Source organism: Alligator sinensis, unplaced genomic scaffold (assembly GCF_000455745.1).
Source record: "Alligator sinensis unplaced genomic scaffold, ASM45574v1 scaffold746_1, whole genome shotgun sequence".
NCBI classification, from domain to species: domain Eukaryota; kingdom Metazoa; phylum Chordata; order Crocodylia; family Alligatoridae; genus Alligator; species Alligator sinensis.
In genome coordinates, this window is record NW_005841959.1 from 2,388,796 (window position 1) to 2,411,935 (window position 23,140).

At 40.9% G+C, this 23,140-nt stretch overlaps 1 protein-coding gene across 7 annotated transcripts in view; it reads right to left on the reverse strand.

The window, feature by feature from the left end:
* DMD (dystrophin) overlaps positions 1–23,140 on the reverse strand; it is a 1,961,037-nt gene that overhangs the window by 1,043,728 nt on the left and 894,169 nt on the right. For all 7 annotated transcript variants that reach the window (XM_025200207.1, XM_014518487.2, XM_025200208.1 and 4 more), the window contains 5 exons: positions 20,417–20,596; positions 17,932–18,060; positions 13,884–14,054; positions 3,320–3,442; positions 13–150 (listed from right to left, as the gene is read on the reverse strand). In XM_025200207.1, coding sequence (XP_025055992.1) covers positions 13–150; positions 3,320–3,442; positions 13,884–14,054; positions 17,932–18,060; positions 20,417–20,596 — 741 coding nt within the window. The remainder of the gene's footprint in view (positions 1–12; positions 151–3,319; positions 3,443–13,883; positions 14,055–17,931; positions 18,061–20,416; positions 20,597–23,140) is intronic.

Sequence of the window (23,140 nt, forward strand, 5' to 3'; positions counted from 1 at the left end):
TAGCTCCTGTACCTTGAGAGCATTATGTTTTGTCTGCAACAGCTGTTGTTTTATCTTTATTTCCTCTCGCTTTCTCTCATCTGTGATTCTTTGTTGAAGAATATCTCCCCTTTCCAGTAATTCTTTTACAGTAGTCTCATTGTCTTCAGTCTGATTTAAAAAATTTAAATGATAATGTGCATTTTAATCTATCTAATCATTACATAAAAAAACATTAGGAGACATATATACATAAAACCTCTATATATTCTCTTGGAAAGTAATTGTCCAATGTGCACTTGTGTGTGCTATAATAAAAATACAATGGTTTTTAAAAATAATATCAAGCATGCAAACTTTAGAGTTGCATAATTAAGGAAGGCCTGGAAAAAATGTTTTGTTTCTTTGTCCTAAAACACCATCATCTCAATTTCTAATAAGTATTCTGACAGAAAAAGTGTTTTTAGAGAAGGCACCTTTGAAAATGCCCCTTAAGGTTGCGTCCAGACTAGCATGCACATTCCTCTTGTGGCATCTCAAAGCAGTTTAAGATGCCACAAGATGCATGCTGGGAACAAAAAAACATTCCCTGCACTGCATATGGCCAGTGTGGACTCAAAATTTGGTACCTGAAAATTCCATTAGGCTCAGGCAGTGGCACATGGCCACAGCACTGTGCCTACAACAGACCATGACACATCACCGCCTAAGCTTCATGGAAAACGTGCCCCACTGGCCTGATCTGGCACAGGCCATGCAACTAGCTCATCTCTGCATAAGAACCTCAAACCCCGGAGCTGCACTGCCCAGTCCTGTGTAAAGGCATGCTAGCAAGCCATGCCAGGCTGGATCCCACTTCGTGCCTCCTCCCTGCACACACGGTGGATCTGAGAGTGCTGCTGCTGGAGGCAGGTCCTGGCCTGGTATGACACCTGGTCCCTGTGAATGACATGGGGCCCTGGGTGACAGTGCAAGCGGCGCAGGGATGCCTGAAGGTGCATGGCCCCATGCTACACCACACCATACCAAGCTGGACCCGCAATGAGCAGCACAAGCAGTGCTTGCTCAGAGGTCACACCGAACCGCTGGGGGCTCTGACTGCAGCAGGCCCTGAGCACCTAACAGCTACTGCTGCTGTGGGGGTGTGTTGTGGGTCCTGTGGGGAGGGGCTGGGACCCTGTGGGGGAGGGGGAATGGGACCCTGTGGGGGGAGGGCCCTGTAGGGGGTAAGCTGTGGGCCTTGCGGGAGGGACAGTCCATGTGCTGTGTGGCGGGACTGCACTGTGTGGGGAGGCAGGGGACCCACGTCCCCTTAGCAGCCCCCTCACACAGGCACCCCACACCCACAGTCCCTCCACAATCCACCCACAACACCCACATCCCCAAGGCACCCCCAGAAACCCCTCATCCACATAGTCAGCCACAAACCCCAAGCCTCTGCACAAGCCCCATACTTCCCCAAACCTCATCCCCACAAACCCTACACCCACCCACAAATTCCCCCAATGCCCCCCCCGCAATTGATTTACGCATGTACATATGTCAAGAAAACATTGCCCTTTCTATGGTGGTGGTGGTGTTTCATTTTAATAGTGGAAGACCACTATTATGGGTATTTTAATGAGAGAATTTGGGCTGCCCAAATGGCAGAGTGGGGGCACCTCATCTGGGTCTGGCAGTGGCACAGGTCCAAGGGGGAAGATCCTATCATGGGTGGCAGCAGGTCACAGCCAGGCAGCAGCCTCCACTGCCAGACTGTTGCTGTGGATAGAGGGGCAGGGGCACTCCAGGTTAGGGCTGCTTCAGCAGTCCAGCTAGCACAAGGGGTAGTGTCTGAAGATACCATGTGTATGGGCCTCTTAAGCTCCTGGTGGCAAGTAGCCCTGTGCTGCTGGCCAGGGCAGGTTTTTATACTGCTGGCCAGGGCAGGTTTTTATACACAGGTGCTGGCCCCAACTTCTATCTCCTCCGGCTGCAGATTTGGGAGGAGCTGGGCAGGGTTAATTTGCCCCAACCGGTACTATTTGCCCCACACCAAAGTGCTTGTCTGGGCATGTGCGCTGAGGCAAAAATCCCTGGCTCATATATGTGCCGCTCCTATATGAGCTCCTGCAAGTGCACGTGCCTGCATGTGTGGACATGCCCTAAATGCCCAGAAAGGTAAAAGTCACCTTATGCCACTAAATTTGAGAACTTCAGGATTTGAAATCTATCTGGAGAAGGAGGTAGGCATCTTTATTTAAAAAGGGGCAAAGACTCAACTGGTATAAATTCTCAAAACTCATTGTGATCCAATAACAATTTAAGCCAGTTGATGATTTGCCCTGAAAGTGACCCTGATGCCTTCAAAACAGCTACCTATAATGAGAACTGCCTTCAAAAGAGTGTTATCTATTAAAAGAAACAGATGTGTTAACACTGGCCTCATACAGACATTTGGTTTTTCCTGAGAGTTGTGGCTTTCACAGGAGAACCCACCACTGTATAGATGTTCACGCTTTTTCTCCTGGGAAAGCAAATGTCTGGACATTATGTGACTTCTCTCAGAAGACAACATAGTCTTCCAGCATCCCTTTCTCCCTTCCCAGGGAGATAAGGTGTTGTTTGCTGGACTCTGCTTCTCCAGCAGGGAGCAGAACACACACCCTTCACAATCCCCACATTATGCTGCAAGGAAACACAGGCTGACCATGGGCAGTCTAGATCAACCAATCAGGGTTACCCTATGAACTGCTGCCATCTATTGCCAAGCAGACTAAAGGAGCCTGCAAAGTGTGCTGAGATGTGCGTATTAGGGCTCCCCTGCCATGGCTACACAGTGTTAGCACTGCCAGGTCTCAACTCTTCAGGGCCTCAGTATTCAAAAGTCTCTATATGTAGCTTTGGGTAAGTTTCTCTACCAGATGAACAAACTTGATAGAATTCTTCCAGGTTATTTAAATGTATGCACACGGCCACTAATTTCAGAATTGCTATAGAGTTATCTTTAAATGCATTTATAAAAACAAGCTAATATGTTGGACTGCCTCACAAAAAAAATGCATACTTGATTATTGAGCTGAAGTTCCTAAATTCAGAATTCACTCTGCCATGCTGATCACCACAAAATTGTTTTTCTTCAAACAAAAACTAAACCATAACAATGTCACTAAAAGTAAAGCATCTCTCACGCTAAATGCTAAACTGAGCTTCCTGAGCTTACAATAGAACAACAGAATTTGTTTAAGTCCTCCTGTCTAATGATTTAAATGCAACTGCAAAGGTTTCTAATTTCTGCTTTGGTTTTTTTTTTTAGTTTTCATTCCTAGTTCATTCAATACTTCCATCACAACCAATTTACCATATCTTTGTGGAAGTCTTCCTCTTTCAGATTCACCCCCTGCTGAATTTCAGCCTCCAGTGTTTCAAGCAATTTTTGTATATCAAAGTTAAACTGCTCCAATTCCTTCAAAGGAATGAAGACCTAAAAAGAGAGATAGAGAATGATTACTGATTTAAAACACAAACTTAATATTTTTATTAGGAACATAAAATAAAAAAGAACCATCTGTTTTACCCCCTATTGCTACTGTAATGGCAGACATAATGTTTCCAACTAATATGCTATAAAATATGTTCAACATAACTAATCAATGTACCTAAAGATGCAAATAAAGATAAACATGTAGCAATAATGGATAAAATTTACACTGCTAATAATTCAGAAATTTTATGGTAGGTAAATACAATGAGAAAAAAAAACCTGATTTTCATACATCTTATGTTTTCAAAAAGTTCAAGTATTATAGTATTATATACAAGGTGGCAGGTTTTTTTGGTGGGGGGCAGGCATTAATTAACATGAAATACTACATGGCTATAAATTGATTGTTAGAGATTACTCATGTAACAACAAGCAATCTTCAGGTGGATAACCATATACCACCACCTTATATTGGGAACAATTACATGATAATTTTTTTAGTGTTGTGAAATTATTGTTGTATCATAAGGCATGTCAATTATGTCAAATGATTAGTATACACTATGTAAGCTAAATATAATATACCAATGACCCTACCACAACTATTTCTGTAACATTTTTAAAAATGCTCACTTAAAAGACATCTGTTGTCATTACAAGAAAATTATTAAACTTGGGCAAAAATAATCCCTTAGCTATTATTCTGTACAAATTATCATATTTAATCTTGTTAGACTGTCTTTAATTTTGAATTCATAACTGAAGGCTCCATACAAACAACAATAAACTAACTTCCTTCTTGCTTTCCTTTATGTACTACTGCATGGGGAAATTTTGATGTATGAGTGTATATTTACAATTTAATATAAGATCATTAGTGTATTCTAATACTTTATTATGAGCTAAAAATATCAAAAGATTAACAAGGGGAACTTTTTTGTTTCCTAGCTTTAACTGAATAAACCTTTGTTGCATTCTGGATGCCTCTTGCATAAATATTAGATGTAAAGATATATTTTTTTAGCTACTCAGGGTGCTTTAGAAACATTCCAGCTAGATGAAAAATCATCAAAAAGTTATAGACAGTGTGCCATGTCCAACCTTTCTCTAGATCCCAAAAGAGGTATAGTCAATTGTTATCAACTACATAACAACGGAAATGTATTACATCAAGACAGGGCAGGACCCTGATCCCTGCACGTGGGATTGAGCTGATTCTGGGTCCTAAAAGCTTCCCAGAATTTTAGTCTGCTGGCTGTATGCCACACATCCTGGAAATCCAGGCACCATGTACTTCAGGAGCCACTTACCCTGGAAGTATGCAGAGCTCTATATTTTGGGGTTGTCCTTGAGTACCATGGATACAGAAATTTCTAGGTTCTCCACCTCTGGGAAAGTCCACACAATGGAGCTATTCTGAAACCATGCATTCTTGAAATCCTCAAGAACCTACCAGAACACCTGCAAGGTGCTATTCTATCTCAACGCTCACCAGATGATTTTGGCATATTGGTACAAGTCTATGAGTTGCGAGCTTCTGGCCATTTGGCCTGCCTAGCATGATTTGACCTGTTGTACGATACTGGACTACCAGACCAATATTAGGTCCCAGTTTCAGACATCTATAGGGTATTGGTAACTCTTCAGTATTCTTTTCAAATGTCATCTTAGAGGGTCAATAGAATTTCAATACATCCTCATGAATTATCAGACCTTCCATTTCCAAATGTTTCCATCTCATTGAATAAAAATTCAGGCTAACCATTGCATGTAGGGCTTCCCCATGTTATGCAGGTTTTTTTTCTAAATGAAAGGCTAAACATTATATGTATCATGATTCTGATCTCTTTCATCTCTTTAGAAAAGGAAAATAATTTATAAATTGCTAGTGCATTGATGAAACGACCACTTGCTGTATTCTTTTGTTCAGCCATTTTGGGTGTTATGCCAACACATACTTTCCATTCAGAACTGGAGAGGGGAGGGGAGAAGGGGGGTTATTACATAGATAACCTCATGGTGGCTTGCTTTTGCTATTTTCCATTCCTTCTATTTATGTTGGTTCAAAATGAATCAACTTCTGGTGTGACTTTGTAACTCCTCTGTACTGTAGAAGGGAATGTTTCAAAATGCATCCATCTTGCATAGGTCACTGAGACCCTCTTGGGTCTAGTCAGTGGGAATATGACAGTGGCTGGGAGTGATATTGGGGGTACCACTGAAGTCAAGTGGAGAAAAAATCTTCTCTCTTCTAGCAACAAGGTTGTAGCGTGCATAGCAACTGGGTCCTAGAGTGGGGTGTTTTCAGAGAAATCTCTGTGAATAAGGGCAAGGTTTGGTAGACTGAAATGGACTGTCCTACTGAAAATACAGACTGATCGGGGTTCAGCGAGGTAACAAATCTGTCCAGTGCTGAGGGGAAATTTGGATGACATTTCTCTCAGCCAGAGAGGCAGGCATCCTATGCTGATTGCCTGCTGGGAAGAAAAATAACACAAGCGTGTTGGATTCATACAGGGGCTCTAGAGAAGGTAGATTCAATCTGCTGCTAATTGGACTCAGAATACGAAAAGTATTAGGGACAGTAAAATTGATTAGCGGGTTGTTTGCTACCAAGGACTAATATAATGTTTATATGTATATATTATGATTTTTAATGTTTTTCTTTTTAAGATTTTCATTTGTTGTTTGCTATTAATTTTTACTGTACTTGTTATTATTCATTATTATTCACTAAGGAAAATCTGATGCCTAGTATCCCACACTAGATGCTGCTATTATATATATGTGTGTAGTGAACCCAAAGGGGTTGTGCATTTGGTACTGCACAATCCTTACAATTTCATGTAACATAGAATATAAAATGGAATCACTTTCTTTTAACACTGAACATAGAATTTTGTTAGAACATGGAGGAAAAGAAGTATCACTACTACAGAGAAATTTTATGTCTTTGTTTTCCTGCACAACTTCTACCCAGAACATCCTTGAATGATTTCCTATCTGACTTCCTACAGTAATTTTAGAGACGTAGAAAGCATACCTTAAAACATCTGGCACAGGTACCTAGAATACTTCTATGTAAGAAATTTCTTGGTGAGCATTATCTGATATGACTTTAAAAAGTAACCAAACAAATCAAATCCTGAAAAGCATATCTAGAAACATCTTGTCATAGATTAGGCAGATCAGAGAGGCAGCACAGGACATGGTTTTACTGAAATATTATGGTGTTTATACACTTGTTTCAGGAGTGTAAACAAATGAAAACCTTAACAAGAAAAACATTAAAAATCACAATATATACATATATCAGATGCATGACACAAGATGCTGAAGGCTGTTGGAGTGCAGTAATTGCCATTCAGATTAATCGAGTCTGCTCCAATGTGCTGTAATTAGAGTGCGTTGAAGTAGCCTCGCTGCTCATGTATAGGCACCCTTAGATTCTAAATCCCATGTCTAACATAGACCTACTCTATCAACATAGGCAGGCAAATTAATCTTTCTGTACCTCTTTTCTACACTACCTTTTGTCTGTCTTTTTTGTTTAGAACATAAACTCTTTATGGCTAGTAGTTTCTTTTACTAAGGGTTTGAACAGCACCTAGCATCACAGGGACCAACCTGATCTTGTTCAGAGCTTGCTACTAAGATGATAGATTGTGTAAATAGCAGTGGTGAAGCCACAACTGAAGTAATGCACAGAGCTATTAAGATCTCAAAATGAGACATCAATTATATGGAGGTAACTCAGTGAAATACCAAAATAAACAAATAAATAAAAATAAAAGTCAGATGCATCAAGGTCACTTATAAGGAAAGATTACAATAAATAAATATGCCTAGGCTGAGCCCAAAGTGACTCAAGCAGATAATCTTGCACAAGTGCTTGAATGGTAAAAATAGCAGGGTTGAAGAGGAATGGGCTAGCATGTAACTAGTTTCTATAGGGTGAAATTGAGCACAGGAAAATGTAGGCTATTAGAAAACAGCAAGGTGAAATTGATTGTGAAATAGCTTTCCAAAGAAAATAGGGAATCCCTATTGCTTCAGTCATTTAGTACTAGAATCATAGAAAATGGGGCTGGAATAGACCTTGAGAGGTCCTGTAGCCTATCCTTCTGGAACAAATCATGATCAACTATATCTAAACCATTCCTGACAGATGTCTGCCTAACTTGCTTTTAAAGACTTTCAAAATGGCCCAAACCGGTTTAAAATAAACCTGAATGGATGTAGAATCAGACTTAACTGATATAGGCTAAGTTGGTTTATTGAACTTTTGCCCCAGATTTCCTCCAGATTTAAGTAAACTCACAGTCCCCCAGCATCCCAGGATGCTTTGTCCCACCTTTGGAGGGTGAGCAGGCTAGTCATGGCCCAAGCTGTCTGCTGCAGCCAGGCAGGGAAGTGTGCTCTAGTGCAACCCAGCTTCTGGCCTGGGCTAGTGCAGGCATGGCTGCATTTCCAGAATCAAAAGTGACTGTCTGCTTACTTGCCTACTGGTTCAATTTATGGAGCTTAGACTAACCTGTGAAGATTGAATCAATTCAGTTTTGGGCTTTTTGACTGTCTGTACTTAGCCTTAATGTCCAACCTGAATCTTAGGTGTTTTATTGCAAGTCCATTGTTTTGTCCTATGCCAGTAAACACGGAGAACAAATTATTATATTCCTCCTTACAATGACCTCTGTTATATTTGAACAATGTTATATGCCTCCCCTGAGTCTTCCATTTTTTAGACGAAATAAACCCAAGTCTTTAAATCTGTCTTCCGAGGGCACGTTTTCAAGACCACTGATACATTTTATTGCTATCTTGGGAGTCTCTAATTAATCCTCTTGAAGAGTGGTACTCAAAACAGGTTCTTATATACCACCTGAGGATTTTACCAGTGCTGAGCAGAGTAGAAGAATTATTTCATGTGTCTTCTATAAAATACTCTTGTTTATACAATCCAGCATGGTGCTTACTTTGCAATGGTATGACGTTGTTGACACCCTGATTCCTTTTTTATCAAATGTCTGCGCAGTTACCCTTTCCTCCTTTTTTTTTTTTGTGCAGTTGATTATTTCTGAGTATATTACTTAACACTGACATGATTTAATTCCATCGTATTTTATTTCAAAACATTTCTCCAATTTTTTCAACATAATTCTTAATTCTGATCTTTTTGAAGTACTTGCCACTTCTCTGAAGTACTTGCCAAATCGCTGCAGATTTAACAAGTGTACTACCTAGTCCAATATCCAAGTCACTGATGAAAACAGTGAATAGTTCCAAATCCAGGACAGATCCCCAATTCATAAATCAAGGTGGACATAACGCATCTTAGAGTATAGTTTTCCAACCAGTGATGTCCCTACCTTACAGAAGTTTCACCTAGATCGTATTTCTTTAGCTGGTTTATGATTGTCATAAGACACAGCATTAAAAGTCTTACTAAGTAAAAATATATCACCTCTACTTCTTATGCCATACTCTCCATGCCTATTACCTCATGAAAGAAAGAAATTAGGTTGGCTAGACATGACTTGTTGTTGGCTATTCCCTTTTAGCTGATTACAAATTGAGTTTTTTGGTTATTTATTCCCATATTTTACTGGAAATTGAAATTAGGTCAGCTGATCTATAATTTCCTGGGTCCTCCTTTTTCTCCTTAAAGTTAGATACTCTGGGCATTTTTGCATGTGTTGCTGATGTGGTGCTGGGTACTTTTAATTAGTGAGCTGAGAAAATGGTGGTGATGCGCTTTGAACCAGAGCACATCGTATATGTTGTAGTGCAAAGTGCACCACCACCATTTTCTCTGCACAAAGGAGCACTGCACCGCTGATACACATGACATGTGAGGCTGCCAGGGCACGTCCATTCAGGTGCTCCAGCAGACTTGATGTATTGAGTCTGCTCTGACCGGAGCAGGCTTCTAACGTGTGTAAGTGCCCTCTGTCCTTTGACAGTCTTTGGAAGCTCATTTGTTCTCCATAAATTCTTAAAGATAATTGCTAACAGTTTTACGGCTGCTTCAGCAAGTTCTCAGTTTGTACCCCGAAGTTGATCAAGCATGGCTGTTTTCAGAAAACCTAACTTTCCTAAATAGCCTCTAATATGCACTTTTCCTATTCTAGCCAGAATTCTTACATCATTGTTGCTGATGTTAATTGTGTTAGATGTCTGATCAAAGATAACCATTTTAGTAAAGACTAAAGCAAAAAAAGACATGAAATACTTTGGCCTTCTCAATGCGATCTGTTATTAGTGTTTCTTCTTACGGACCAACTTTTTCTTTGGTCTTTCTCTTACTTTTAGAATAAAGCTCATGACTAACCCAAGTTGGTCTATTACTATTCTTCTAATCTCTCCTTCCCATTGAGATCCTTTCTATCCGAGTCCTTAATGTTATTATTTTAACACACTGCACATTCTCCTGAACTTTTTTTCCCCTGGCATCTACTTCCCATTGGTAGCTGCCCATTCCCTGAGTCTGTGATCTTGAATTCCCTTGTCTTTATTCTTTTGTTCTCCCTCCATTCCTTCCCAAGGATCATAACCTCTGTCATTTCACAGTCACTGTTACCCAGATTGCTTTTAACTGTTCCAGGGGGCTGAAAAGGTACTTGCTCTTTACAGAGAAGAAATCTGCATTTCTTGCAGATGGACTTTTTAAAAACAAATCCTTTAAACCTTTAATTTGTGTAATTCTTTAATTTTCGGAACTATTATTTTTCTATATCAATCTAAAGATACTTTTGTACCATAATGACTAAAAGAAAATTGTTAGAAGTTCCTCTCAAGCTCAGAGTAAAGATGGAACATAGGTTAGGAACAAGATAGATAGTGATTACACTGATAATCTGAAAGTAGTTATCACAGTCTCCTGGATTCAGCAAGTTAAGAACAGATTACCTGTATAGAGTTTTTCAACAAATCTTTTTTAGATTTAGCTATATGCCTTCATGTTGAATTTATTTTCCTAAAAATCCATGCAGCATTTGTGGCTTGTTTCTTTTAAATTTGTATCATTAATAGCTAGTACTGGGAAAGTGTGTGCTTTAAAAACACCACAACTGTAGTACAGTATAAAAATAGAAGGATAAATACATTAATAAATCGTCAAAGAAGCAGGTGTAAAAACACATCATCGAGCAGTCAAATTTTAATTTTTTTAAATGCAGTTGACAATTAACTACCTACCAAATACAGAAACATCTGGAAATTGTTACCAGTTGAAACGAAATCTCTTAGATTTTTCTTTCAACCAAACAGTATGTTTAAATAAGTTTAGGACTCTATTCTTCTACAGATGTGCAAGGGAGCCATAAGCTTAATTCTGATGATTTCTCAATAATTTCTGAATAAATCATCGCTTAACAAAGGAAGGCTTTGTTCCCAATATAAGCCATTTTTTAAAAAAAATTATCAGTTTTTATATGTTCATAAACACCTTTATGACCCTTATATTTAAGTTTTCATGGGAATTATATATCCTTGTCAATCTTGAGTTAAATTGCACAAATCCACGTCATGATTCATTTTCTTCGTTGTTCAATATGTGACAGTAATTTTTTATGGAATCAGAAATGGAGAATAAACTGTAAACTGCCCATATAAAGCACTGTAACCAGGAATCAAACTCCTGAGGAAGGCAAACTCCTGTTCATAGTAATGTCTCTTTCCAGCTAGCCATCTACTTCTAACAATGAAACACCAGAAAACAGCACAAAGAATGCTGTAGTTACACTGGGGTTTTCTTGTTTTCTCAATGACAGAAAAAAAACAAGTCTACATTTTAATTATTTTAACTGCCTTGTTACCATGTAACAAGGCCCTAACTCATCTGAGGGCCTTGTTACATGGTACTTTTGGGCCACTCCTGGAACTCTAAACCCCCTGGACTGGCCACACATGAACACCTTAAACTAGTTTTAAACATTCATTATGTGGCTCAAAATTATGCCATGCCAGGGTAGGATTCTCTCTGATCAGTGCTACCCAGCTCCTGTTACACTAAAAGTGCAGCCACTCTATGCTACACCTTAGAACAGGGGCTGGCAATTATTTTGAGCAGAGGGACATTTACAGAGTTTTGGCAAGCCATCAAGGGCTGCGTGACAGGCAGCCCAGGACAGATAAATATTAATTTGCTAAATTTTTAGGGGCCCCACGGGCCAGATAGAATGGCCTGGCAGGCTGCATCTGGCCCCCAGGCTGCATTTGGCCCACTTCTGCCTTAGAGGAAACATGCCACCTGCTCTCGCTCCCCACTGCCATGGATTGAGCCTTGCACTCCCCAGCACTCCAGATCCCTGCTCCCCCACCCCCAGCTTACTTGTGGCTGCCCACACTGTCGGTTCTGGGGTGCAATCAGGGAAGGGTTAACTCTAGTTCTTCTCCATCCCTGGGGCTCCCCCTCTATCTCCCCCCACCCCCGCCACATACTTTGGCTGGCTCTGATGTCCCTACAAGGGGAGTCGGCAGGGAAGGGTTAACCTGTCTGCCCTACTGCCATTGTTATTGCTAGGCTGCTGCTTTTCTCTAGGTTGAGCATGCCTACAGAATGGCAGTGTAGGCAGCAGTCGGGTAGGTAATGCAGTCTTTAGTCTTGCCTCACTTCTGCTTACAAGGGATTCAGAGGGTCATTGCTTCACAGCCTAATGGATCTCTTGTATAGAATGTTGTAATGGTTTGTTCCAATATCGTGTCCTAGATGTGTACCTAAGATTGCCATGTAAAGCAATGGGACAGAAAGGCAAAATGATTTAGTGATGACTACACTAAACTGGGATTTACAGTTTCTGTGCTTTACTCCTGGCTCTGCCACTAACTCTGTATGATTACGTTTCCTGGTATGCCAGTGCAGCTACCTTACCAAGGACAGAGTTAAGAGTTACTTATCCCTTCTCCCAGTCTCCATGATCCTGCTTGTTGTTTTTCTTTGATATCAGGGCTGAGATCAGCAAGTGCAATAAAGCACAGGGGTGCATCTTATATCCCTTCACTTCCATTTTCACACTCAAAAGCCAGGTCATAATTTGGCTGAAAATGACCAAAAACTGCATTAAACCCAGATTTAGCAATGCATTTAAAGCTAGTGAAGTTACTGAGACTGTTCACATATATCAGAATACCTTGCTGAGTTGCAATCTGAAGGAAAAAAAGACAGGACCAAATTAACAGAAAATAAGCCCCCCTCTACAAGTTACAGGCATTGTGGAATTAACGGGTTAACTGCATAATTACATTGAGACCAGCTATATGTGCAAAGGAGCTCTCATGCCAAGAAAGCTCCAACCAGCTATAAAGTTAGACTCCCCTGCCCCGCAAATGTGTACTAACTTTATAGCTCATTGCTATCAGGCTTTAATTGGCATGTACAGCAGGGTGTCCCCTGTGGTTGGGAGTCCCATCTACTGGCAGGGCTCCCATCAGCATGGGTGCATCATAGTCAGTCAGGGTTGAGAATCCTGCAACTGAGGGAATCCTGCAACTGCCAGGGCTGGTAATCGTGCTGCTGCCAGTTCTGGGCCCAGTGTTCTGTAGCTGTAGTGGCTGGGTGCCAGGACCCAGCTAGGCCTGCAGGATCATGGTTGCCATGATCTCCCAGGCTTGGGGATGCATGAAGCCCCTGGACCTGCAGAAACAAGGACGCTGCAGTCTCCCAGGATCAGGGATATGTGGAGTGCCCCCACTGCTGGAAGCCCCACAATTGGGCTCTCCCTGCCCTGGCAATAAGGCATGATGAGATCTAATGTGCCATCCCACAATTATGCTTCCTGCCATGGCAGAAGGTGCAATTGTGTAGATTGCATGCTAGATCCCATTGCATCTTTACCTGAATGTATAGAGGGGGCCCTAAATCATATCAAGTTACATTGAGTACTAGAAAAGGAAAAATCTGAATAATCCAATTGTGATGTCAGGTCATTTTACATTCATTAAAGAACACTGATTGCACTGGTTTATACTAATCTGCACTGTTGTGGTCTTATGGAAGCCAACAGTATGCAGCTTTTACCCCTTACAATAATTTAAAATAGTCAAATGGATGTGTGTGTGTGTGTGTGTGTGTGTGTGTGTGTGTGTGTGTGTGTGTTTAATTTATACATGAATTGCCTTTGTTCCTGAGCAACCACCCTGTGTATTTCATTTTATTCTTGAACACATCTTTACAGATGAGTTACAAGCTTCTGGAAATAATTATATCTCCATGGAATAGTGACAGTATAAGCACAATAAAACCTTCCAACCTGAAAAAAACCCCAACCAAACAAAAACTTATTTCTCCTTTCCATATTCCAAACTTTTTTTCTTTTTGATTCTACAATTTTTTAACTGCAGACATGAAAACTCTGCTTTTCAAGGGAATGCAGTCCCCACTGAGTACCTTTTGTAAAACACCATTGAGCATGTGTCTCCACATGGGAGCAGTTCCTCCTACCTTTCCACTCTTAATTCTTTGTGATATGGCTGCAAATCGATGGTTGAGTTCTGACAGTTTAGGTTCTATTACTTTCCTGCAGTGATCTCCGCAGTTTGTCATCAAGTCTACAGCCTGGTCACGCACAAAGTCCACCTTTGGATGCATATCATTCAGCTCAGCCTTTAAGCGCTATAGTCCATGAGCAAGAGACAGGGCTTGAAGTTAGTAAGAAATGCAAAGAGAGAAAGAAAGAGAGACAGTGTGGAAAGAAATAGGGTGCAAAATCACAAGGCAAATTAAGACAATTATGAACAAGCACATTGTAGAGCTCTTGATGACATCCTTATTATCATCACTTAGGTTGCAAGAGAGAGAGAGAGACAGACAGAAAGACAGAGAGAGAGAGTATATGTATACATCTATTTAAAGATCTGGAAGAACATCTACTGGAAGACAATTGTGTACATATTTCTATTTTTTTTTCTGAATACCCTCTTTCTTGCAGTAATGTAATCCTAAGTAGAAAAGGTAATCTTTTTTTCACATCAGTGGAATTTCTATCATTACAGAATGTTGTATATATATATAAAAAAACAACTCATAAAGAGCCAGGTATACAAAAAACCCTCTGAAGTCATAATGAAGTTTCCCCTCTCAAGTCATAATGAAAGCCAAAGTTTTTCTTGCACCTGATACAAATTCATAATCAGCCATGGAAACAACAGGGTAGGCTCAACATCTGTTAACAACATTAGTATAACCCAAGGGTTGAAAGAGATGTCAAATGCTCTTAAAATTCCTTTGATTCTTGACTTCATGGCATGCATGGGAGATTCAAGGTAACAGTTCCAGTAAGTTTGTTATGTCCTTACAAGTCTCCAAGGATTCAAGTAGACAGATATAAGGGCTTTCCTCTTCTAACATCTGTCGTGGACCTCAAATGTAAATGTTAAGTCCTGATTTTTATTCCTACATAAGTGCTTCTGTGAATCTTGCTTTGTGAATGGTGCTTCTGTGAATCTTGTATCTGGGAGAAACTTGCATGTTTGTTACTTTCTTACTTTGCATGAAAAAAGAATATTCAAGTATTCTCCAGCAAGAGGCTACACTGTGGACTCCTGGCAAACACATATTTATGATGTTTAAGTTTGGCATATGAAATCACTGTTATCTGGTGGCAAGTGTTCTTGATTATGAGGAACTTTGGAAGGGGAATTCTAATATGCTACCAATACGTAACTGGCTTAAGGAAATGTTCATTTAATTCGCTAGATGCTGATACTATTATTAGCACCCCTAATTCTCATGTTCAAATATGCATTGCATTCGTAATACTTATGATCATAATGATAGGAGAAAATAGATTAAATATTGATAAATTAAAAAACAAATTCTCTCCCAATGCTCAGAAAAAGGGCAAATAATATCACCTGCCTCAACAAAAACTAATTCTAAAAGTAAGACCAAGGGGAAAGACAAGCGAGATAAGGTTCATAGGGGGCATGTCAGGAATGACAGGCTGCCCACTGTGGATGCTGACTGGGTGCAATACCAACTAGAAAAGTTAGACATTTATAAGTCAGTGGGACCAGATGGACTCCATCTGAGAGTGCTGAAGGAGCTGGCTGAGGTCATCGCGGAACCCCTGGCAAAGCTCTTTCAGAATTCATGGTGTACAGAGAAAATCCCTGAGGGCTGGAAGAAGGGCAACATTGTGCCCATCTTCAAGAAGGGGAAGAGGGAGAACCCAGGTAACTATAGGCCAACCAGCCTGGCTTTGTCATGGGCAGGTCTTGTCTTACCAATCTCATCTCCTTCTACAACCAGGTCTCTCACCACATGGACACATGAGATGAGGCAAACGTTATATACTTAGACTTCCAACAGGCTTTTGATCTAGTATCCCATGATATCCTTGTCTTGGAAGATTATGGGCTCAGCTGGTTGAATGGGTGGGAAACTGGCTACAGGGTAGGACCCAGAGATTTCTCATGAATGGAGCTATGTCATCCTGGCGCGAAGTGGCCAGTGATGTCCCTCAGGGGTCTGTGCTTGGACTGGTGCTTTTCAACATCTTTATCAATGATTTGGATGGGGTAGTGAAAAGCTTGTTGGCCAAGTTTGCGGATGACACCTAGTTATGGGGCAGTGTGGTCACATCAGAAGATAGGTTGCAGATACAGCCAGACCTAGACAGGCTCGTGAGTTGGGAAGATTAGAACCAGATGAAGTTTAACACTTCCAAGTGTAAGGTGCTCCATCTGGGGGCAAACAACCCTCAACATACATATAGGCTCAGTGGTGACAGCTTGACTTGCACCGTGACCAAAAGGGGCCTAGGAGTAATGATTGACCATCGCATGAATATGAGCCGTCAGTGCAAATAAAACGCTAGCATGCATCAACTGATGCATCTTGTGTAAAAGTAAGGAAGTGATACTCCTGCTGTACTCAGCACTGGTGAGACTGCAGTTGGTGTACTGCGTCCAGTTCCGGGCGGGCACTTCAATAAGGATGTGGAAAAACTTGAGAGAGTCCAGAGAAGAGCCACCCATATGATCAGGGACTTGCAACGCAAGCCATAGGAGGAAAGGCTGGGACCTGGGCCTCTTTAGCCTAAAGAAGAGAATGTTAAGAGGGGACTTGATAGTGGCTTACTGCTACATCAGGGTAATGCATCAGGAGCTCAGCGAACAACTGTTCACTAGGGCACTTTTGGAAGGCCGCTTCAGGTTTAATACCAGGAAAAACTCCTTCAGTCAGGGTGTCCACACTGTGGAATAAACTCCCTCCAGAGGTGGTACAGTCACCTACCCTGTAGGCCTTCAAGAGGAGACTGGACAGCCACCTCACTGGGGTCACCTAACCCCAGTTGTCTTCCTGCCTAGAGTTGGGGGGTGGGGTGGGGCTGGAGCTGATGATCTGCAAGGTCCCTTCCAGCCCCTAACAATCTATGAATCTAAGTAGGGCAACAAAGAGTTATGAGCTATGCACTGGCAGAATCTCTAACTATATTGGGCATTAGGATTTATACTGCACTGTCTAAAGTAAATGTTCTTGTGAATACGAAGATATACTAGCACTGATGGAAAGGATAACTGTACTTTGTATTGGCATATTTGTTCATCCTACTAAAAAGACTGTCCTGTTATCCTGCTGAGATCAATAAGGTATTGATTTATTCTCTCAATAAGTGCAGGTTGGAAAATTATGGCTGCCTTTGGAAGTTTTCAAGTTTTGCTTTAGAAGATAGGATCACTTTCTTAGCCTCAGCAAGACAACTCCCATTTTGACTTTGAGAACTCATCACTTAAAATGGAGCCCATAGCACAGAAAAATATCTAAGTCACACAATGCCATATGAATTTGCTTAGGTAAAACACATCCATACAGAGCACAGCTCAAGACATTGTGGCATTTGGTAAAAAAAAAAATACTTCAGACAACATGAAAACATTGAGTCGTATATGATTTTCAGTTTATCTGGAGTGCTAATTTTGATCAGTTACTGTGATGATGTCATAGGGCTAAACACTATCCGTGATCAGCATCTTTATATTTTTCAATGGAGGAGATGCAAATGCAGTACATATGCTATATAATAACCTTTCTATAGATAATAAATTTATTTCAGGATTGTGCTCAGTTATGAAGCTGTGTTGTCCGCATAATTGATGCTTGGAAAGCTAAAACATTGACATAATGTAAATATCAAATACATATGACTCATAAAAGAAGATAAAAGTGATTAAAAGGAGCAAACACAGAAAGAGGAGACTGTTTTTGCTAGATGTATTTGAGATAATATTCTCGGCAAAGATAGATCTGAAAGAATGGGCCAACATGAAGTCGTCAAAGCCTCAAAATAACATTTTTTTTTTCCTGTAAGGGCTTAACTGTTGCTATGCAGTGCAATATTATTAAGCTGCTGGAGGACAGGTTTGCAATGCAAAAAAAAAAAGAACATTATGATGTGCTTTGAAATATTTAGGTCAATAAAAGCTTAATGTATACCTTTTTTAGAATAAAAAATAACACTTTCCAGAAGATGACTTTTTTTTTTTACCTTTAGAACTTCCTCTTTTTGCTGAGGTTTTTGTTTCTCAGATTCATCCAACAGTATCTCAGCACGATACATCCATGTTGTGATGTTAGCTACATTCTGATCAAAAGTCTCCATATGCTTTTGATATTCCTACACATGAAAGAGATAAGTAGAACATATTAAAATAATTTGAACTGAAATAAAAATATGAAAGAGACATGAAAGATATGATTATGGAAACTGTGGCAAACATACTATAAGGCTTATTATTATTATATACCATATTTACACAAATCCAAAATGAGGTCTTGTCCCCCAGTTAGCATGGGGGGGAGGAGCCTTGTCTTGGATTTAAGTGCAGTCCTGGGAAAGGTGGCAGCTCAGCACTGGTGTTGGCCGTGGGCTCTAGGCTGAAGCCAGAGCTGAGTTGCTGCCCATCTCAGATCTTTTGGAATGGTTCTTTTGGTGGGGAAGAGGACACTTGGCAAGGGAGAGCATGGGATCATCAGGGGAACCTGCAGCCTGCTCCCCAAATACCCTCTATCCCATGTGCCTGTGCCCCCAAACACCTGATTGCTTCCCATCCAGATGATCCATCCCTCTTACCTTCTGCTCTCACTCCAGTCCCTCTAGCCCCAGCCTGGCCCAGTCAGGAGCTACTGATGTTTCTCCCTGGCTGGGCTAGGGCCAGCCAGGGCTACCTAGAGGTGCAGAGCTACAGCAGAAGGTAAGGGGATGGGGATGGGCAGAGGGGCAAGCACATTGTGGGGGGCAGGAGGTGGAGGACAAACTGTAAAGGGAGCAGGGGTGAGGAAGGCAGGGGTAGGTGGCAGACTGCAGGGTGGCGGGGTGCAGGAGCTGTGGGATGCAGCTAATGGGGAGGCAAGAAGAGGCACAGGGGCTGGGGACCAAGGGACAGGGGTCTGGGCCAAGCTGCCTGCCACTGCATTCCCAGCCACAGGGCAGAGGGCAGAATTTAAGATAACTAATTATCTTCAACTAATTAGATTACTTTCACTGAAGATGAAAACAAATTTATAATTTTTGCATGGACAGAATATAATTAGTGGGGTGGAGTGGGGGGTCATCTTGAAGTCTAAGTTGTCTTAGATCTGGGTAAATACAGTAGTAGAGTGTACACCTTTGTATACATGTGTGATATATAAATATGGTTTTTGCAGTGGAACAGCACTGAGAGTACAGCTAAGGTAGAGCTCAGCTTTTTTAACTTTGACCTGAAAGAAAAAGATGAATTAACACTAGAATAGACTATATTCTTTGAGATGTGTTATCTCCATATGTATTCACAACTGTGGTATGCTCGTGTAAGTCCAGGCTCTCAAGACCAGAGATTTTAGTAGTAGTATTGAACAGGTCATGCCCTTTTGCCTCAATGTCAGACATCACTGATATATAATGGAAGGTGGAGCATTTTGGCACTTGGTGCAGATCATGTGTTGTTATTTCACATTACTTTTATTTCATTTGGTACCCCCCATCCTGCCCCATATGAGGATACCCAGTACCAGTGTACTACTGGCACTGCCTTTGCTTTGGTACTTATGGTAGGTAAGATTCTCCTCATCATTGTTTCAGGAGATGAATATAGTACCTACAAAAATCTAGACTTCCACCTAAGTACTGAAAGTGTATCTTCAGAGAGCAGTGGGGGTTTAGGTTGACTAGAGCAATTACTAAGCTGGTTAATATTGTATGTTGCATCAGTAGCATGATCCACAAGAAGTGTAGTGACAGTTATTTTTACTGAGTAAGAATGATGTTGAAGCATACATGACCATATTAGTATACACTTAGTACTGAAGGCAACATCTCATTAAGTTGTCTGTAGGAGGGCCAAGATAAATCCTCAACGCGAGGCCCCAAGAAAAATGCCTGGGTTGGAACACCAAAGAACCTCCATATGCAGTTCAAGATCCCCCAAGACTTAAAGAGGGGTAAGGAAATAAACCCCTCCCTTTTAAAAAGAAAGGTTCTGGGTGACAACTTGCCCTTCATGTTCCTTCTGAATAAGATAACCTTTCCTTGACCATCTTTCCTGGGAGACTGGGCTGGAGAGAAGGATCTAACAACCTAGTGAATCTGAACCTAGCTTCCAATGCCCAAGGTTCCCACCCACGAAAAGTAATCCAAACCTGCTGTAAGACTAACATAACACAAAAACTGAGAAAGTGGTTGTTGGTCCTGAATAGTCCTTCATACCCTCAGAATGCTGTATGGAAGAACCAAATAGGTATTGTTAAGAAAATCTGTTTTCCCTGACACATGGAGGAGATGCACATGCAACATGGAAATTCATACTAGGACAAGAACTTAAAGAACTAAAAGCTGTGGTTCTGATGTCTATATCCATGTGTTCTGTTGTGGGTAAGCAAAAGTTTAATGATCACAGAGGATTTTCAATGAAGCATCACAAGAAATGCAAGATTGGCCCTCTATGCCTACCTAAAATGTAGGTTTGGTACATACAAAACACAATTTATCTTACCAGCAACAGGTTGAACCACTCCTCAGCTCGAGAAGTTACTGCTATCCAGTTACTGTTCAGGAGGCTGAGTTTATCATCCACAAGACTTTCCTTTCCTTTAAGTACAGGTCTCAAACCCTCTCCTAAATCAGTGATGCTTTTAAGATGCAGCTGGCGTTTCTCAATTTCCTTTTGTGTTGCCTATGGAAAGCATATCCAGAATGATTACTTCATCAATATCAAATATTGATTTGATATAGAACATAGCAAGAAATTTAAAATTGCAGTTGTGTCCACACTGTGACTGTTTAATACAAAATGTTAAAACTACTACAGGAAAGTAATGGAAAAAAAAACCCACACCTTTACAAAACTACTTTTTAAACATGCCCAGTAAGTAGTATGCAGAATAATCCAAACTTACGGAAGTCCTTTGTCTCTTAAAACATGTTAACAATGTCTTAGATCCTCAAAGGCATATTTTAATAATCTCTTTATTTCAGAGAGTGAGCTTTACTTGCCATAATGGGCTTTAATATATAGTTGTCATGTTTAATGCAAGATATACAAATTTCACACTTAGAATTTTTGTTTTACTTAGGTCAAAGCTGAAAATTTATGTTTTAAATCTGTAAATATGTTACCAAGACTGTTGGCTTGTGTAAGTGGGTTTTTGCTCGCTCACTGATGAGCACCTCAGGCAGTCCTTTCAAGTAATGCAGCTTTTATGCAACACACAAGCCAACAAATACACAAACAGAACAGAACAAAACTCTTCTGCCTTGTCCTGGGCACTCAAGGAGGAATTCCTTGGCTCATGGCTCTGGACACACCCTGCCTGTTCTTTTGGGCAGTGGTTCTCAACCTTTTTGTACCAGGACCCATTTGTAAATATTGATGGCTAGTCCTGACACAGTGCCCCTTGCTCCTGGCCCACTGCCCTCTGCCCCCAGCCCCCAGCCCCACAGTGTGTAGTGCAGGGGGTGGGGGTGGGGGCCAGGGAAAGGATGTGGGGCATGGGGGGTTCCAAGCAGCCCCTTGCAGGCTGGAACTCTGCCAGCCTGCAAGGCAAAGGCCATGGTTTCCCATGTTTTTCTCTTTCTAAGGAGAATCCATTTCTAAAGATTGTTTGCGACCCTTTTGTATGTTCTTGCAACCCACTTTTGGGTTATGACCCACAGTTTGAGAAATGCTGCTTTAGTGTACCCATCTCAGTCTGTATTACCTTCTTTCTTGCAGCCTGCTGGCAGGAACTTCTCTCTTCCCACAAGTCTAAGCCCTCTTGTCCCTGCTGTCTCAGGGGACATGGTTTACCTTCAGGTGCCTTCTTGATCGGTCATATATGTGGCTTCTTAGCTCCCTGAGCAGCCTACTTCCATTTGTTGCCACTTCCTTAGTGGGGCTGCATCTGCTTCTCTGCTACTTAGTCTCAGTTCTGCTCTATCGTCCTACTGCTGTGCAGCTCGCTCTTACATCATGTCTACTGACTATACAATTCCACATTGAATTCCAGGAGTCCCCCTGGCTCCTTATTTACCCTGTAGCTCATTCTTGCTCCACTATCTGTATCTGATAGCCAGTCTTTTCTCTTAAAGCCGGCCTTTTCTAACCCCTGCTTACAGTGTAAAACATGCCAGATCTATCAATTTAGCCATTCACTCTGCAAATTTGTGACAAAATACAAACAATTTACAAAAAAAGGCCCTATTTAAACTAGTTTCATGAGCAAACGTAGTGTTACACAGTGGTCACAACTAGGACCACTCATTACTTGCTAACTACTCTGGGAGAGGTACAGTATCTCTCTCCATCTAATGGACAATAAAATCAGTTATTGGGAAAAGTCTCAAGATGCTGAAATGGTGCCCCATGCCTGCCCCCCCCCCCCCCCCCCCCCCCCCCAGCTGAAAATGGCAAAACTCAGGGTTTCGCGTTCATTAAATAAAGGTCTTGAGTTACACACAAAATAAAGTGAGCAGGAAGTAGGGGCTACAGTCAGCAATCACCAATGAGAAAACAGAAGTCTAGGAACTTTCACACATCCCTAAACACTCAAAAGGAGAGTTTTTCACCAACTGAGAGTCTGACATGATGCAAAAGACAGTGCTTATACCCAGGCTTTCCTCCTTCAGTATCACACTTGCCATAATCAATCCCACGTTATTATGCCTCTATTAATATTATGTTGTCAGTGAAAATATAACTTGATAAATGTGCAAAAATTACTCCCTTTGGTATAACAGTGTTTCTACGACATTTCCAACTTCATTTGGCAGATGTTACACTTACTTTGAACCAGCTGCTTGATGCACATACTGCACCAAATTAATGATCTGATATTATCATTTTGTTTCAAAGATAAATTGTCATACTTACATTTCAGATAAGGATAAGAAGTTTTTAGTATTCTACCAACTTACTCAAGTGATGAGAAGTGTAATAACAGAATATAAAGAATATTAGTGAAGAAAATGTGAACCATATTCTTTCATTTAAGGTACTATAGTACTTGAAACTGTATTAAAGTACAGATTGTTTCGATTTCCAGTTTGGCTAGGAGTAATGCAGGATCACTCATTTCTAGAACTATTTACTCTATCTGCATTTTGGAAACCAAAGATACCTAATATTTTTTCACAAAAAATGTTTGACTTCAGCTTTGGGTGAAAATTCAAGCTACCTTTTTATTTTATCTGAATAATCTATCAATCCATAGATTGAAGGTATTTTGAACACAAAAGCTTG